Raw genomic sequence first — 17,481 nt, 5'->3', positions numbered from 1 at the left:
TAGATATGTTTTCATCTTAGATATGTTTTACAAAGCAAGGAAGCTTAGTTTTATAAGTAAATGTCATGCCTGAGATTTCTTTCTATGGTTAGTATAGGAGAGTTTGTGTTCTATTCAAACTGTCTGCAAATTATGTAGTTCACCTCAAGAACAAAAAAAAGCATAATGACCCAAAAAAAACAACAACAAAAAAAAAAAACAGCTTAAAAAAATCTGCTGGTCCTTTGAGGAAAAAAAGCTCATTGGTAGCTATTTGTAATAGAACTTCACATTCAAATACACAGATAAGTGCAGCCTAACGTTTAGCAGGTGGTATGTGTCACATACAAGGTTGTGTGTCGGTAATCTAAGCAGCTCTGGAGTGTCCCTTTGTTTTATCGAGTGTTTTACCTCATTGCTTTTGTTTAATAGCCTGCAGCTTTTCTGTTGCGTTCAGCGTCACTGGTTTAGTTATTTGTCAAAGACACAATAGCTGATCTCAGAAATAAATAAATAAACCGTAGATGGTCCCACTCTGCACCAAAAGGCGGCCTCATATGCTGATAACGATTATCAGTGCTCATGTAATTGTCAAAATAAAATGAGATGTTGGTTCTTACTGTGCACATCTCCTCTTTGTTTGGTCACCTCCCTCTGAATGGTGTTGTCTGGTAGAGGAGTTACGAATGGCGGTTTTCCTGTGGGAACCACAACCCTCGGAGGGACGAAGGGTTTGCGTGTGGGTATTGATGGCTTTCGAGTAGGGATGAAGGGCTTTCGAGTGGGAACTGCTGGTTTGCGTGGAAGTGGGGTGATCGGCCTGGGGGCCGGCGGGGCTTCGGTTGTAGTTGTGAGTGGTGATTTTGGAACGACGGGGAAGGTTTTCTTTGGAGTCATTGGTGGGAGGACTGTGGTAATCCTTTTGTGATCCAAGTCTGGGATGTGGTTGTGATGATTGGGAGGCAGTTTGCCTGGTCTCGGGGGGTCAATAATCACCTTTGGAATGGCTGCAATGATAAGAGAATGCAGATGGAGGGCTGAAAGATGAGCACTTAGGAGTTAATGAGGCACAGAATTGCAGACTAACTGGAGTGATTAGCCTGGCTTTTGCAGTGAGAGCTTTATTTCACCCTCTGAAACTTCTCAGTGATATCTGTTAACTAAATATAAGCAGACTGAAACAACCCGGTTCGCTCATGTCTGGCTGACACAGAAGTTTGCAGTTGCAGAGGAGAGTCAACTCTCAGGTAAACACATGAGCATATTCATAGAAAAACAAAAGTCAATTGCTTCCAAGATTAATTTTCAAAAGCCTAATTACATCACATTTTTGTCAAAAATGCAAAAAATTTTAAATATACTGAATCACAGTCCATCTGTTAATTATTTCCAAATCAGAGAAGTAACATTAAAATGTAATTTATTGACACAAAGAACTTAGAGAAGCTTGCATTACTAATTTGAGTCACCATTACAATATATGCAGCTGTTTAAAAGCTGTTCAAACAGAGCATAGATGAATATCTTGACAAAAGAAATCTCTGTAGTTGGGAATTTATCTGTCTTGTAGCGCATTGAGGGAAGTTTTGTTTTCAGCATAAATTCAATTGAATTTCGGTTCAAAATTACAATGTCTACCTGAAGGACTTGCCATTACATACTTATCTCTCCCAGCAAATGCTCCTAGAAAACATTTCTTTTTCTAACAAGAGGTGCTTTATATGTAGAAAACATTTTGAAGGAAACATTAGAATGTCAAATTTTAACTGGAAGAATTTACATTCTCTTCTAGTCACACATAGCTATGTTTTCTTGTGTCATGGTTGTTTTGTGCTTACTTTCTTTCTTTGTAGCCTTTATACCAATTTCTATCATGAACAATAAGCCCAATTTCTACTGAAAAGGAAAAGGAAAAAAAACTTAGGTTATATACCCTTAATATACATTCTTTAAAATAATAAATAACTGCACGAGTATAAGTATATATATTTTTTATTATCGAGTTACTCCTTTCATTCAGTTATTCTTTTTCGTTAAGAGTTTTGAGTTTGTGGTTCTCGAATCTTTCAGGTTGCAGACTGAATTGAAAAGGGATAAGCAAAAGAAAACTTTGAAATTGGCCCCCTGTCTTCTCTCTCTATGTGTTGCAAACTTCAGTTAGGTGACATGCTGAAGTGTTTGCAAAAGGCGTCTTCTTCGCTCATTATACCAAAACACTGGCTGAGTACATAAGGTGGTTGAGTAAAATTAAAGAATAAATGACTTCATTTGGACTGGACTGCTGCAAGCTAATGAACTTCACGTCAGCGATTAAAAAGAGGAACACCATTTCCATTTGATGAAAATGGCTGACTGAAATTGTCACCCAACAGAAACAGAGTTGCTCTGTGCACATGAGATAAGGGAAGCGGAGTCATTTGAGCACTGACTGACAACCATTACAAAGAAAGAAATTCCAGCACCAACTCCTGGCTTTCATGATGATTCCTCCCTCTTTATTGCTTGCCTAACTTTTTTTTTTTTTTTTTAAGAAAAAGCCAAAGAAAACAAAACAAAACGGGGGGCCCCACTGGCCCTTCTGCGGTGGCGAACATCGGTGCCAGCATCTTTTGTTCCCAGGCAGTACTTACGTATACAGTCGTGCCCCATCCCCCTGTAGCTGTCTCTGCATTTGCACTTGTATGAGCCTGGCGTGTTGTAGCAGGTGGCGAAGCCGCTGCAGTGGCTCAGGCCTAAAGAGCACTCATCCACGTCTGAAAGATAATAGGAACATGAAAACATTCAGCGACAGAGCGCGAGTGAGGAAACCCTTCAGACACAACAGTGGGATATCAAAAGGTTATTGCTCAATGTGCACATGAGGGGAAGCTCAAAGTTTATTTAACAGAAGCACCTATGTTTTCATGAATGCCTGTGAAAAATCGTTTATGAGGGTTACTTGGGAGGTAGAGGGACACAGCAAGGTCATGTAAGCATCTTCTGAGAAGTGAGATATTTGATCTATAAATAATAAGCCCTTTCAAAGCAAAACTTATGTAGGTTTGTCACACTCAGCGTTGTAAATCTATATTGAGCCTTCATTTCTGTTAGCTTTGATGATTATGGGTTAAAACTAATGGAAATGGAATGGAAGTGATTCTCAATTTTTAACAGAGGCACAATCAGGTGGACAGGAAGGGAAGTTATTCACTTCTAGATCTTCTTCAGGTGGTAAAAATGTAAAAAAAAAAAAAAAAAAAAAAAACTTCTGCCCTTGTTTGATATAAAAACTTACTAACAAACTTTTTTAAAACATATTTCATAATAATGAAATGTCCACACCAGTTAATGAATAATTGTTAATTTGGTTCGTGCGTACATAAAAGTGTTACATCGTGTCTCCTTATTACTGTGACCTCACCTATGCACTGGTATTTCCCGTTGATGTATTGTAGGTCAAACCCTTCGTGGCATTTGCAGATGTAGCTTCCAAAGGTGTTAATACATTTCCTGAACCTGGGACACACTGCTATCCCTGCTGTACATTCATCCACATCTACGGGAGGGGAAAAAAAAAATCAGGTTATTACAAAAAAAAGAAGGTATTTGAACAAATTAAGCCAAATAGTTCCATATGTCAATTTAGAAACCATATAACCTCTGGCTATAATAAAAGTCAGGCAATGCAGATCTTCAATATTAAAGGACAGAAATTATATCTGATAAACCACTGTTATTCAAGGCAGCAGATTGCTTCACCTTCTCTGCTTAACATTCATTTATGAACAAAGCATTTTCTTCTCTGTGCACAGCGCAATGCCTTATTTCATAATTTAAAGCCTTATTTCAAGTAGGTCTTTTGCTCACCTTAGCAGAAATGTGAGCATTAATATTTAGCGACTAGTACAAACCGCCCAAAAAAATTCACTCATTTGGTGCACATCTCAGCTGAGCAATTCATTTATTTAAACAATTTTTTAAACATGGCGAAATGTTGATTTGTCGCACATCTTTGGTTAATTCAAAGGCAATGGGCACTATGTTAGTTTGAATTTAGTCTGAATTTCCTCAAAAAAAATATATGTTCACACAACCCAGCTAATATTTGGCTAGTTTACTGTTAGCAAACTATGACTAGACCATTCTGTGACCTCCCTGTCAGATTTGGTCAAGTTCATGAAAGCTGGTTGGTTTTCTAACATCAACCCAGTTTTTAACCATTATCCACAGATTTCCAATGGAGTTGATATTGGAATTTTGGGAAGAAGATCCCAAAAGGTCCCTATAAGTTTGTTTAATTCTCACAAAAAAGTCTCAATGTGTATTTGTGGTCATTGTCTTGATAAAACACCCAGTTAGGTCCAGGTTTTACCCCACAAGGTGCTGCTTCCTCCATCACAATGGTGGAAGAATCAACTTTACTTATTCTCACATATTGTGAAATAACTATGTCATTATCTTATCTGGCCATTATATTTTTTCTCCAGATGTTTTTGTAACTTGGCAGTGTGGGAAGCTACATGTAAGACTTGAAGCCATTGATTTTAAAACCAGAGAGTTCTTGGTCACCAGTCTGCCATCTTGCAGCAACGTTTAAATTGTCTGAATATTGAGGGAATTATTGGTGTTCAGGAAATTCCACTTCATTGCAGGTTCCTGGCTTGTGTGTGAACATCTTAAACTTTGGTGACAATTTTGGTATTTTTCCAGTGCTTGGCAAAAATAATGACACATCTGAAAAAAACGTGTATTGAGTGCAGTTATTTATTATTGAGCAGGATCGTCTATACAACTATAGACAATCCTGTAATCTATAGCTGTATAGAAACGACCCCAAAATGCTTTGAATTTGACTGTATTTCTCTATTACACTGTAAATTAATAACATTTCTGTCAATATGCCAGAGTCAGCCAGAAGGCTATTTTTCACCTACAGTCCATAGACAGATGGCAAAAATCACCCTAAAAAATAAGATCCAACTAATGTAAAGTCATGCTTCACCTTCTTAGAGCTCCAGTCTCTCTTTCCTTCTGTCATTCTTCCAAAATTGATGTCTGCCTGAAAAACCCGCCCACACAATATCTAACCAGCAGTTAAAGACAACATTAAAGGAACATGCTGTAGCAACCAAGGTATTAATACTGACATAGGTTAACTGCTTTAACCTTCCTCCCAACCCTCCACACATCTTATCCGTTAAGTTACCCATCTAAGCTGCAGCACCAAAAATAAAATCCGTAATGAATGGAGGATTGGTTTCTCTCTGCTGTGAAATAGACAGGTTGTAAGAGGAGTGGAGTCTCTCTGTGGGCAGGAGCAGTGATAGATTCATAATATTCTTGACAAGGGGAAGAAAAATTAACAGAGAAATATTTTAGATATTCCCACCTTCACTGCTTTGCTTTGAAAAGAGATTGTGAAGAAAATTTTAAGGCAGGTTCTGTTACAAAGTTGTGAGAAGTCATTTAAGGTGCAGTGAATAAATCCTGTATCACCTTCATTTAGCGTGAATTCAGATTGGGTTCCCTGATAGTCCACTTCAGTCTTTAAACTAATGTCATAAATGTCAAAATAGTTTTCTTAAATTTCATGACATGGGCAGTTATTTACAGAGAAACTGATGATTATTTATACAAAAAGTAGAGATGCATGTTCTGTTCAGAGGATTAGGTAAATTATGTATTTTCCGAGCAAAATAGTGCCATTTTATAGCAGTAAAGTGACTTTGTTATCTTCAGTTGTTAAAAAAAATGCTGTAGACTTCAAAAATTACTTAAAAGAAACATGGTGTTATAATTTAAATTGGTGCTCAATTGAAATTGGGCCTTTGTCTCTTTAAGAAGCTCTTGCTGTTTCTGACGCTCCACCTTCAGCGCATCATTACAGCAGTCTCTCTCCATTAAGCCGTTTCCAATGAATATTGGACTGAGAAGTAGCTTAAGCTCAGCAAACTCAAAGTTCCTCCAGGTGTTTGCTAATTGCTGCTACCGCTAGTCTGCTGGAGCTGAATGGGGAAGGCGTAGAGGAGGGATGCTTTGTCAGATGGTAGTTTGAAAGTTTGCAGCTCAAAAATTCGTGGAAGTAGGCCGCATTGATTTTGCAAGGACGTTATTGGTTCGAATTTTTCCGCTCAGCTTTACCTCAGTCGCTGGCAGACAGGAGTCTATCGGCAACATCTCAGTTTTCAGGCCAGAGGATATATTAAGACTGGGACGCACCCACACAGGTTCTTCCATCTGGGGCCAGCTGCAAGCCCGGTGACGGACACTGACATCGGACCTCTCCTTTCAGCACCTCGCAGCCGTACTGGCAGTTGGCCATGGCGCAACTCCGAGCGTCTGATGAAAAAAGAAGCAAACCACATATTAACTCAAGCATGTGCCACAAGGGGGTTCAAAGAGGAACAGTTTATTCCACTCCCTCACATCCACGCATACACACACACACACATACACACGCACACGCACACACACACACGCACACATCTCTTTTATCCTCTGGCCAATTTGTTAGAGCAGTGCCACTCGTCTGCCTTTTCTGATATTTGCCAGCTTGACCCTGGGTGCAGCCAAGAGAACAACACAAGCACTGCCATTATTAGGTTCCTCTGGTGAGCCGATGCTGTGTGCTCACACCTTGGCTCAAAGCTCCCTCCTTCAGGCCCTTTGATCATTTCTTACACCGAGAGTCTGATTATCCATCTTCACCGTATTGTTGTGGCAGGGTACGGCCTATTTCCTGTTGATTCACACAGGGAAGATCAAGACCCTCCAAAATAATAAAATAATGGAGCAGAAATGGTTTGAGCTCCCCTGATAAATTCATGTCCTAAAAAGGAAATTAAAAGCAGGGCTCATGCTGCTGCAGCGACTTTGGCTGTTTTCAGGCTCCCTGGAGTACAGTTTGATGACACAGGCAGTCTGGGCTGATTAAATGCCACGGCGATCCATTGATCAAAGCCACAGCAGGGGAAGAAAAGACGAAAAGCAAGGTGGTTAACACCATCACAAAAACAACACCTAGACTAATTTCACATAGCCTCAAGTGGAGAACAAGTCAGACTTTATAAGGTGGAAGAATTCATTTTCTTTTTTTATCTTATCTTTAAAAAAGGAGCAAATTAAAAAGAGGTAGCAGCAGTCATATAATCCTGAACTGAAAATGTGTGGAGAAATAGTAATCGGGGGCTGGGGGTGGAACTGAACTTGCAGGAGATGGGAGACGTGCACCGGCGGCGGCTCGTATTATGAAGGAAAACCTCACGGCGTCCAATAAAAACTATATATTCACTAGAGGGTTAGAAGACTTTCTTTTATATTTTTCATTTTACCGCCTTAAGGGCTCTTCACAGGAGGCTTTCCGAGAGAGGAGCAGCTATAATGAAGCAGATCAACACGGGGCTTTAATCAAAGCAGTCTATCAAAGGATTGCAGGGCTGCTGTCAGGGCCCTTACACGGGCAGAAAAATGAATTTTTATCACAAAGGGCAAGAACTTTCCAAAAACAATGGTGCAAGCATTTGCAGTGCCAGACAAAAGTTTACATACATTCACAATGATTATTAACAGTATGTTAATATTGGGCTTTTCATGATGCATTTGAATCCCTTATTCCCACAGTGAAACAATTAGAAAATATACAAATTTGAGATATTTTTCCAAACATGAATTGGGTGCACAAATTTGAGGTTTTTTGCAGTCCAGCAGGTCAATTATGATAAAACAAGATTTCAGAATGATAAAACAGGGAACATTTATTTTCTGAAATCACCCTGATCTGAACTGAAGACTTAAGGAAACAACCAACTTAACTGAGTTGAACCATTTTTGACAAAAAAATGTGCTCAAATAGAAATAATCCAGGATCTTATTGACGGCCACAAAAAAGTGTGTGGCAGTCAATAACTTACACTTATAACACTTTACCACTATAAATTAGAAGAAAAAGTAATAACTGTGCACGCATTAGTTATTGTATCATGGAACACACCATGGCTGTGCATAAAGGTTAGGAAGAGGGGAGTTTACGCAAAGAGAGAAAATAAATATCCACACCAATACAGACAAAGTGTAGAATAAAATGTGTGTGCATGTGAGAGACTCACTTCCACAGGTCCCATCAGGCATCAGCATGTAGCCATTTAGGCAGTAGCACTTGTAGCTCCCATACGTGTTCATGCACCTGTGCTTGCAGGGCCTCGGCTTCAGCCCACACTCATTCAGGTCTGCAGAGAGACGAACAGTCAGAGAGAGAGAGAGACAGACACAGACAGAATGTAAATGGACGAGGGGAGACCAAGCCCCCCACCCCTTCCCTAAACAAGGTTGAAATTAGGCAAGGGGCAAAGGTGATGGGGTCAACTATGTCAAACCACCCCCTGCATTTGTATGTGGGTCAGACATTGTCTTTCTGTCTGTCTGTATATGCGCTAATGTGTGTGCTTTAGAAGTGGGGGTTATCGTAGAGGCAGTAAAGGTGTTACCATGTTCCAACAGGCCCTGAACGTCTCTCTTTGATGATTTACCAGAAAGCCAGTGTCGACTGTCAGCAATCCCACCACCTGCATTACACTCTCTGAGTCACCATGACTCCAGGAGACAGAAGCCTCACCAACCACCACTCTTTGACAGATATGTACAGATCCACTGTCTTTTGCACGTCTGCAGAAGACAGTGGACCAGCAGCCCTACAGAAATCAGATAAGGGAAGGATGCTGACAGTTTTTCTCGCGGGAGAAAGACATACTCTGTAAGAGCAACACCTGTCAAATGCTCAGCCATATCCTGGCTGTTATATTTTTCTCGGAGTAGACATTTTCACTTGTCAACCACAGATGTAATTAAGACCATTATAAATGTCTGCTTTTGATAATAGCTTTTTAGAAGTAGGGTGTTGTTATGTAAGCTGCTTCGCTTGGATTATTTAAAAGTATTAGTTACACTTTTGTTCCTCCTGACAAGTCAGCGTTCTTATTATAAAGGATCTTTATAGTTTCTCATGTTTCCCTCTACTATAAATCCCACTGAAATCTAATATTTAAAAAACAGGATGTTTTGCTCTCAGCTGTACCGATGCATTCCACAAAGTGGATAAAACAAAGATTGATTACCTTGAAATTCTTGAACTTCAGCACACATCAACAGCAAGAATGCTGCAATTTGGACGCAGTCGTATTTTCCAACTGGGTCAAAGTCCAAAAGAGTAATCAGAACTGGGCTTGGCGTGAAAGAGGAAGGCAAACATGAAATTCTGACCTGTACGGTGATGAAAACCCAGAAACTCATTGATGGCCACAAAATTGTTAAAAAAAATAAATAAATTGCTGAGGTACAATTTGTTAAGAAAAAATCTTGTGACTGTTGTGTTCACATATCAGAGCCCATGTATAGGATAGGTTTGGCTTTAGAAGATTAAAACAATTAATCGGAAGCTGTTGCTTAAAAATATTTTATTGACAACAATTTAAACAAATATTTTAAAAGTCCCAAACTAATGACTTCCATTCCTGATTTTTTTTGTGCATGCAGGTCTGATGATTAACAATGTCTTTTTCTACGGTAAAGTCTCTGATTAAGCTAATTCATTTTTTATTTATCAACATTTGTTGGCGCTAAGATCCCTAAAAAAAGGTTTACTGTTGGTGCATAGCTTAACGCAATAATATAATAAATCTATCAAAAAATAGCATTTGTTCACCATCAACATTTTGATTTTATTAATGATAAAAGAAAGTGCATGAAAAGAAAAAAAATGAGAAAACCAAATAATCTCTGGCATTTATGCTGCAATCTAACTCACGTCAATGATTTTCTGTCAGATATTTCTTAAACCTTTCCATGGATCTGTAAATGCTGTAATATAGACCATGTTTCTAATTTGTTCTGCCACAGTAGCAGCTTCTTAATGATAAGAGCTACAGAATGAAGAACCGTTTCTCAATACTCGACAGTCAATATCTGCTGTAGTGTGCAGCGTTATTATTATTTATATTGGAACTCGTTGGTCAGATATTCGCTGTGGCATAGTTTACTGTAGGTCTTTGTCAGCGGCAATTAATTATTCCTCTAGTTGTGAATTAAATGTGTTGTGGTGTGCATTTGGACAGTCTGAAAGCAATCAATATTTAATAAAAGCATGTCTTGAGTCTTTCCTCGCTATTAAAAATAGCAGATGAAGTAAGGAGTAGCCTGCAGGGGTAAAAGTATATGATACAGGAAGAGAGAGTTTTCATTTCAATTTTTTCCCTGAAGCACTTTTTAAAATTAAGTATGGAGGATATGGTGTCACTCTTGTTGGAGGTTATCACAGAATTAAAGGAGGGACCGGATGGTGCAACTTGTTCATACTGAACCACAAGACTCGCTTGCCAATTTTAAAAGTTATATGAAGAAGATGTAAGCCTTTTGTTCTTTATTCTTTCCAGGTACTGTGGCTTCTTCCCGCAGTCCAAAAACATACATGTTAAGATAATTGGCCAAATTTTCATTAGGTTTGAGGGTGTGTGCATGGTTGTGTGTCTTGGTATGTCTTTCTGGTACACCGTGATGGACTGGTGACCTCTCCAGGATGCATGTGCCTCTGACCTACTGACCAGAATGCACAGAGAAATCAGCCCATGAGCAGAATTGCATGACGTTCAGAATCAGCAGTAAAGGCCAGCGATACGAGTCAGAAACTCAGATATCCAATATTTTCCACTTAGTAAACCTATCATACCAAAGTTCTACCAGGTCATGCTAACAATGATAGTCTTTGATGTGGAGGTTGTTACTGAAAACTCAGTGTTACGAATAAAATTAAGCCTGAGGACCCTGGAGGTCAGTCCCTGGCTTATGCAGAGGAGTTTCTTTTTACTATGTTCTAATATGGACAGGAGGTATGGACGGATGAAAACCAAAGAAAAAGATCTCTTATGCAAATTAATTAAATGGGCTTCCTTCATAAGCTGCTTGGCACAGTCTTGCAGATAAGTTTTTTTTTATTATTATTTTCCAAAGCCTTGTCCAGTTATCATTTCAATAGCTGTGAACATAGACCTGAAAGAATTGCTGATGTTGGATAGAGTATACTTTGATGTATTTCACCATGTCACTACTTTTTAAAAGGAATACCAAGCCAAATGGAAAAAGTTAAACAAAGTGCACACCAACAAATCTTGGATTTATAAAACTGTGAACAACACCGGAGGGTGTGCTTTCTTCTTCTTTGTTTTATTGAGTAGTTTGTTCATTGTCTCTGCCTGTGTGTTTAAAAAAATTCAAGCTTCTTTTTCACTTTAGCCAATCTTTACGCAAATCATTGTTTCAGTTCGGGTCTTGGTTAAATTTTTTGTTTGACCTCGGTTCAGTTTTAGTTTTTTTTATTGTTCAGCCCACCTTAGCAGCTCGTCTTGTTAAAATAAGATCAGTTTAATCATGTGTCTGCCTTTGAGCCTTCACCTGCCTTGGTTTTCCAACGAGTCACGTTCTAGGAAACATAAACAGCTTCATCCACTTTGTGACTTTTACCATTTGTTTCTCAGCTACAGCAGAACCTTTACAAATAGACTTCCTTTAACGTCAGAAGTTGGTCCCCCCCCACCCCCTGCCCTTGCAACACTATATATGGCCCCATCTTTAGCACTGTGAACACATGGCAGGGAAAGCTGCATACCTTTGCCATTTAAAAGACACCACAAGTTTAATCTGGATAAATGATGAAGCAGATGCACAGTTTCTATGATCTACCCACACACCCCTCCTCTTCTATTAATAGAAGTTTCTGATCTACTGACACCGCGCAGGCTGACTGATCCGTGGCTGTAACAAGGCTTTGGAACGTTTGCCTCTTTAAACCCACAAAGTACCAGCAGGCTTAAAGCAGCGTTTCATCACTGGGAATACTTTCATATCCAGCTTAGGGGTCAGTTTGTTAACACTTGTTACAACAGGGCTACTATTTAAAAATGTAAAAGCTTTACTTACCATCACTTCACAAGTAAGGATATCAAGGACCCAAAAATAAAACTGAGGATAAACAGAATAAGGAATTTATACTCTTAATGGCAAACAAGTGAAACGGCACTGGATACGAGTTTTGGATAGATAATCCACTGTTGTAACTTCCAAGAATATTTGTCTTGGAAGTGCAAACATAAACTATATATATAGCGAAACATGGCTCTGTGTTTTGAGTAATTCAAATTCCATTTTGATTTTCAAAACAAAATTCAATGCTTTTCTCTCAGAGCCATTGATTTATTTATTTTTTTATGCTATGGCCATAAATTTTAATGCATTCAATGTTTTTTGTTCTTTTTTTTGTAGATAAATCAACACAAAGTAGAGTATATTTGCAAAGTAGAAGGAAAAGGATAAAACAATTTTAAGATTTTTAACAAATAAAACATTAATGTTTGTCACATATTTGCCACAGTCAAAAGTATGTTTTAATTATAATGTAATTATAATGTAATGTAATTGAAATACATTTAAAAAATATTATTTGCAAAGTAGCTCAAACTCAGACAAATTTGATATCAGTACTAATTTCCATATCATGCCACATGTTTACAATCTGATTTAAGCAATAGCTCTGACCAGGCCATTTTATTACGTGTTCTGATCTAAACCATTCAAAAGCAATTCTAAATTTATGTTTAAGGTCAATCCAGAAATCAGTGCAGAGCTGCTGATGAACGTCCACCTTTGCTTTAAGGGGACTGAACATAAATGCATAAATTCACATTTTGCGCTACTTTTTGTTGGTCTATTGCATGAATTCTCAATTAAATATAATTAAGTGTGTTTGTATTGTTCTAAAGGGGCATTTGCCATGGGATATTTTTTTTCTGAAATTAATTATCTTTGCCCCTTAACATTCACAGCAGTTATTACGGACCCTCATTAATGGATTTACGGAGACCCCGTAGCAACAGGACGTCGCTCGCGTGGCAAAGGAACAGGTCTCCGCTCGCCTGGTGGACTGAAAAACATCTTAGAAATGTAAATGAGGCATTACTGAAACAGTTGCATTCTCAGATAGTGGAAGATCAGTGAGCGTGAGCACAAGCCAAACACACAGCCAGAATGACCTCTACGGAGACAGATAATAATAACCAAAAAATATATAGACCAAAGGGAGAGAAGGCAGTCAAAATAGTGCAGACTCAGATTGATGGAAAAACTGAAGAGATAAGAGGCAGCTATGTACAACAGCTTAACTTCTGAAATTGGCCCCAGGTGGAAAGCAACTTATACTATCACGAGTTGGAAAGTCCCTTTGGGGTGTTCGCTGAATGGCAAAAGAACTGCTGAGACACATCTGAAGCGATACAAGGTGGATTGATTTATTGGGTCAAGCCCCACAGAGGTGTGCCATGCTGCATTCCCGACACGCCTCTGCCACTGACGGGGGGGATTAGCAGGAAGCTCTTTCCTGGGGATTCACTTGTCTTTAAAGCAGGTAACGCCAGGTAAAACAGGCTGTGTTTGAGCTGCTCTGGTGGGGAGAAAACGGTTGGGACCATACAGATAATTTCTACAAAGTGAAAAACAAGGTTTACTCTGAGGACAGAAAAAAAAGAAAATAAAAAAATAGAATAGCGACTGCTTTTGTGTGCCGAAAAAAAATTTTTTTTAGTGGTAAGAAGAAGAAAATATATTGTGGTAAGAAACTGTGACATGCTGTGTGATCATGCTGGCATTTCAGCTCAGTAGCAGCTCTAGGGTGGCGCTTCATCTGTCACGGACGACGTTAAGTAGCAACAAAAAAAAAAAAAAAAAAAGCAGAAAGTGACATTCACGCCCCCTCAGGTGGCTGCTCCATGCAAGCTGCTGGGAGACGGCAGTGAAACTGCCGAGAGGAGACTTAATCGAAGAATCTCACCCTCCGTCACTACTCCCACTGGCTGATGGTCCACAGGAAGAAAGACAGGAAGGTGGCCATCCCACACCAGGGGTATTAAATGGTCCGGCGTCTCTTCTTTGTGCGCAAGAAAAGAGGTTAGAGTGGGGAGGAGGGAAATGTGATGGATAAGGGTGTTGTCATTTGTTTGACATAAAGAGGTGAAGGAGAAAAGAGAGAGACAGTAATAAAGTGAGAATAGAAAAACTTCAACCAGTGGATTAGAATGCCTCTGATAACATCAAATTCCTGGACAGCAAAGACAAACAATACTCAGAAAAGACAATTACACATGTGGGAACTGGACATGAGAGAAACAGCAGGGCTTGCTTTTGTTTCTCTTCTCTTGTGTTTTCTTCTTCTCTCATCTCCATCCCTTTTTTTGTGGCAAGTGTGAAATAGGATCTGAGAGGATGACTATATCTCACAGATTCAGAAGATCTATTGTCGGTGTGTGACTGGACTTTTAAAAGTTGACTAGAGTTTCCATGGAAAGAGGCAAATCAGCGGTGGATTACAAACACTCGAGGCTCAGGAATGACAGCCCCTCCCTTCATGTGGGGCTGTCGCACCATCCGTCAGTCAAGGATCGCTTCCTCCGGCAGAAAACTAACAGCGGCTTTTGTTGGGTGACAGGGAGATGATACAAGCCCTTTTGACTAGTCTGCACACTCATTCAAGTGGTTCCCCACTGAAAGATAAGATAACCTCTCGGAAGAACTTTGCAACCTTTTAAGCAACACTTGTCGCCGGTTTGAGTTTTTCTTTTTTTTTTTTTCACAATTTGTCACTTTGCAACTGCAAAATGTTTTGTTTTTGTGTTGCTGTGTGTTTTATTGGGATTTTGTACAGTAACACAAGCAGTACATTAAGCATTAAAGGAAAGCTCAAGGTTTCAAGAACAAAAAGAAGAACATAAAAGTATAAAAGTTTCGTTAAGATACTCTGTTCTTGATGACCTGAGGGCGAGAGTTCAGCCCTCTTCAGTTCCCTGAGGCAGAACAGTGGTTGTGGGGCCTTTCTGACCAGAAAACGAGGTGTTCAGTGACCAGGTCAGGTTTGAGGTGATCTGGATGCCCAGGAATTTGACGTTGTCCACACGCTACCACCTCCACTTGAATGAGAAGAGGTGGGTGTTAACCCTAACCCTCCTCGGTGTTGAGCACCAGCTTGTTCAAAGAACACCCCTGGGACAGGTACTGGTTCTCTCTGTAGAGGGTCTCACCACTGCTTGTTATAAACCCACTGAGGTGGAGTCATCCGCAAACTTCAGAAACGTGTTGAGGAATAGATAGCTGCGCAGTTGTGGGTGAATCGCGGGAACAAGAGCCGGACTGAGCACATAGCCCTGCGACATGCCTGTCTTCAGGAACTGTCAAGTTGATAGAGAGAAGCTTTCAACAGCAATGTGACCCTGATCCCATCAACTTGTCTGGGAAGATGGTATTGAATGCTGAACTAAAGTCTACGAATAGCATCCTAAGCTAGGTGTCAGGATGCTGCAGGTGTATCAGGGCTGTGTGCAGAGCAACTGAGGAAAAACTTTCTCACTGCAACATGTAGTGGCCACCATGTTTCACTGTGGGGATGATGTGCTGAGCGAGGTGCTGTAGTGCTAGAGTTCTGTGAACCCAAGTTGTTATATCCACAACTAAAACAATCATTTTGGTTACATCTGATTAAAACGCTTTCTTCCACATTTTACCTTGTCTGTATAATGCAAAGATAAAAAAAAATATTAAAACATTCCAATACCCTAATTTTTAAACTGAGGCTTGTCACTAATATATGGCTTAACACAACTAAGTCACAGTGAGCTTTTTCAATTTGCATTTAACTGTAGGTATAGAAATGTACATGTTGTTAGGATACGCATTTTATAGGATACAAATCTTACTTTGCATGAAATGGGGAAACCAAGCAGCTTCGTTGGAACAATTCCCACTGAACAGATTCTGCAGGATTATGTGTTAAAATCGGGGCAAATATGTCCAGACAAAGGGGGTTAACTGCAAGATGCTGATCTGATCAATGAACAATCCCTTAGCAGAAGCAGTCTGAAGGCTCACGCTCTGCTCTTCATCAATGTGACACCATCCTGCCATTCTCCATGACTTTTTTTTTTTTTTTTAATAGATTGCACTCCTGATAATGTGTTTTCTGTAAGAACATACCTCCCCCTTCACAGTTACCTGAACTCCTGGTAAAGAACGAGAAAAAAAAAAAAATGAAAATAGTGACTTCATCTTTAATTGCAGTAGTGTAATCTAATACTTAAACATAATAGTAATAAAAAAAAACTTTAATTTTAGTACATTTATTAAATGATCAAAAATAAATCCACATTAGGATTTTTTATTTTTTTTATTTTTTACAAAGTCACTATTGGCATAATTACAGGAACTCCTAGTATAAATGTAATCTTCTTGTTCTGGATGTGACACAGAGGGAATAAACAATCTTTGAATTCTCCCTGAACACCCAACCCCTTAGTGAAAGCATCATGTTGTGGGAATTATTTCCTTCAGGAGTGATGGGGAAGCTCAAAGTGGCACAAGGGAAGATGAAAAAGTTCATATAAAGGCTGCAAAAGACTTAACCCTTAACCTGAGGCAACAACTGAAAATTACTGGCTATAGATGCTCTCCACCCAGGTGTTTTTCAGTAAAGAATGGGCAACAATGGCTGGAAATACTTGATATTTAGGGACATACCCACAAAGACTTGCAGCTGTTACTGCAGCAAAAAATGGATCCATGAACTATTGATTCAGGGGAGCTAAATTCAAAAATGCAAGCCATACGTTTTTGTTTATTTATTTATAAGCAATCTTGAAGCCTATATGCTATGTTCCTTCAACTTCACATAATAAAGTACCATGTGCTGACCTATGGTATTGAAGCCTGAAGTTATGTGACAAAGCATTAAAAGGTTTAAGTGGAATAAGTACTTTCGCAAGGTATTCTACATTTGTTTAGCTACGAAAGGCACTCTCACGCTCATTTATCTTCATATGTATTTAATGACTGCATTTAATTGTCTAAAGAAATTTAAGCAGTTTCATTTACCTCCAATTAATGAGCTACTCTGTTCACAGAAAGTTTTATGCTTCAGACGTCCAAAAATAGTTTCTGTGTATTGTGATTCTGCACACAGTTCTCCCCACTGGCTGTTAGCACTGCGGGAAGATGGATGAAGAAAAATATTAGGCTTCCTCGAATGAAAACCTTCATCAAAGTGCTCAGAATCTCACGTTGGGTGAATGTTTTAATATTGAGTGAGACAATCTGCAGAATCTTCAAAAATAATTAATGGAAACTGCACCCAAATGTTAGTAAAAACATACTTTCTGTGCAAGGAAGCAATAATAATCAGGCGACTAGCATAACAGAGGGATTGCTTATCCAGGTGCAAAAAAAAAAAAAATTATCACTTCTGGATACAAACAGTAAAACAAAAGACTTTGAAAGTCTTGAGCAACACAGTCAGACTCTACACCTCCTGTCCTGGTATCCCCTCTAAAAAAAAACAAGAAACTGAGCTTGTTTTGACCTCTCGACCCCTTTGGTTGTTCTTTAATGTTTCTGCAGAAAACAATGTGAAAAACTTCAAAAGGTAGACATCAAGCTGATGAGATC

General features: G+C 39.1%; 1 protein-coding gene across 4 annotated transcripts in view; it reads right to left on the bottom strand.

Annotated features, from left to right (window-relative positions):
* The window catches only part of npnta (nephronectin a), a 60,438-nt gene that overhangs the window by 14,166 nt on the left and 28,791 nt on the right, over window positions 1–17,481 (bottom strand). For 2 of the 4 annotated variants that reach the window (XM_016679276.1, XM_007567283.2), the window contains 6 exons: window positions 13,826–13,921; window positions 8,064–8,183; window positions 6,178–6,297; window positions 3,380–3,514; window positions 2,610–2,732; window positions 600–986 (listed from right to left, as the gene is read on the bottom strand). In XM_016679276.1, the coding sequence (XP_016534762.1) occupies window positions 600–986; window positions 2,610–2,732; window positions 3,380–3,514; window positions 6,178–6,297; window positions 8,064–8,183; window positions 13,826–13,921 (981 nt within the window). The remainder of the gene's footprint in view (window positions 1–599; window positions 987–2,609; window positions 2,733–3,379; window positions 3,515–6,177; window positions 6,298–8,063; window positions 8,184–13,825; window positions 13,922–17,481) is intronic. The other 2 variants (XM_007567284.2, XM_007567286.2) reach the window with 1 other exon arrangement.

Source organism: Poecilia formosa, unplaced genomic scaffold (assembly GCF_000485575.1).
Source record: "Poecilia formosa unplaced genomic scaffold, Poecilia_formosa-5.1.2 Scaffold206, whole genome shotgun sequence".
Taxonomy (NCBI): domain Eukaryota; kingdom Metazoa; phylum Chordata; class Actinopteri; order Cyprinodontiformes; family Poeciliidae; genus Poecilia; species Poecilia formosa.
The sequence above is the reverse complement of the archived record's forward strand: the minus strand, read 5'-3'. Positions and strand labels throughout refer to the sequence as shown.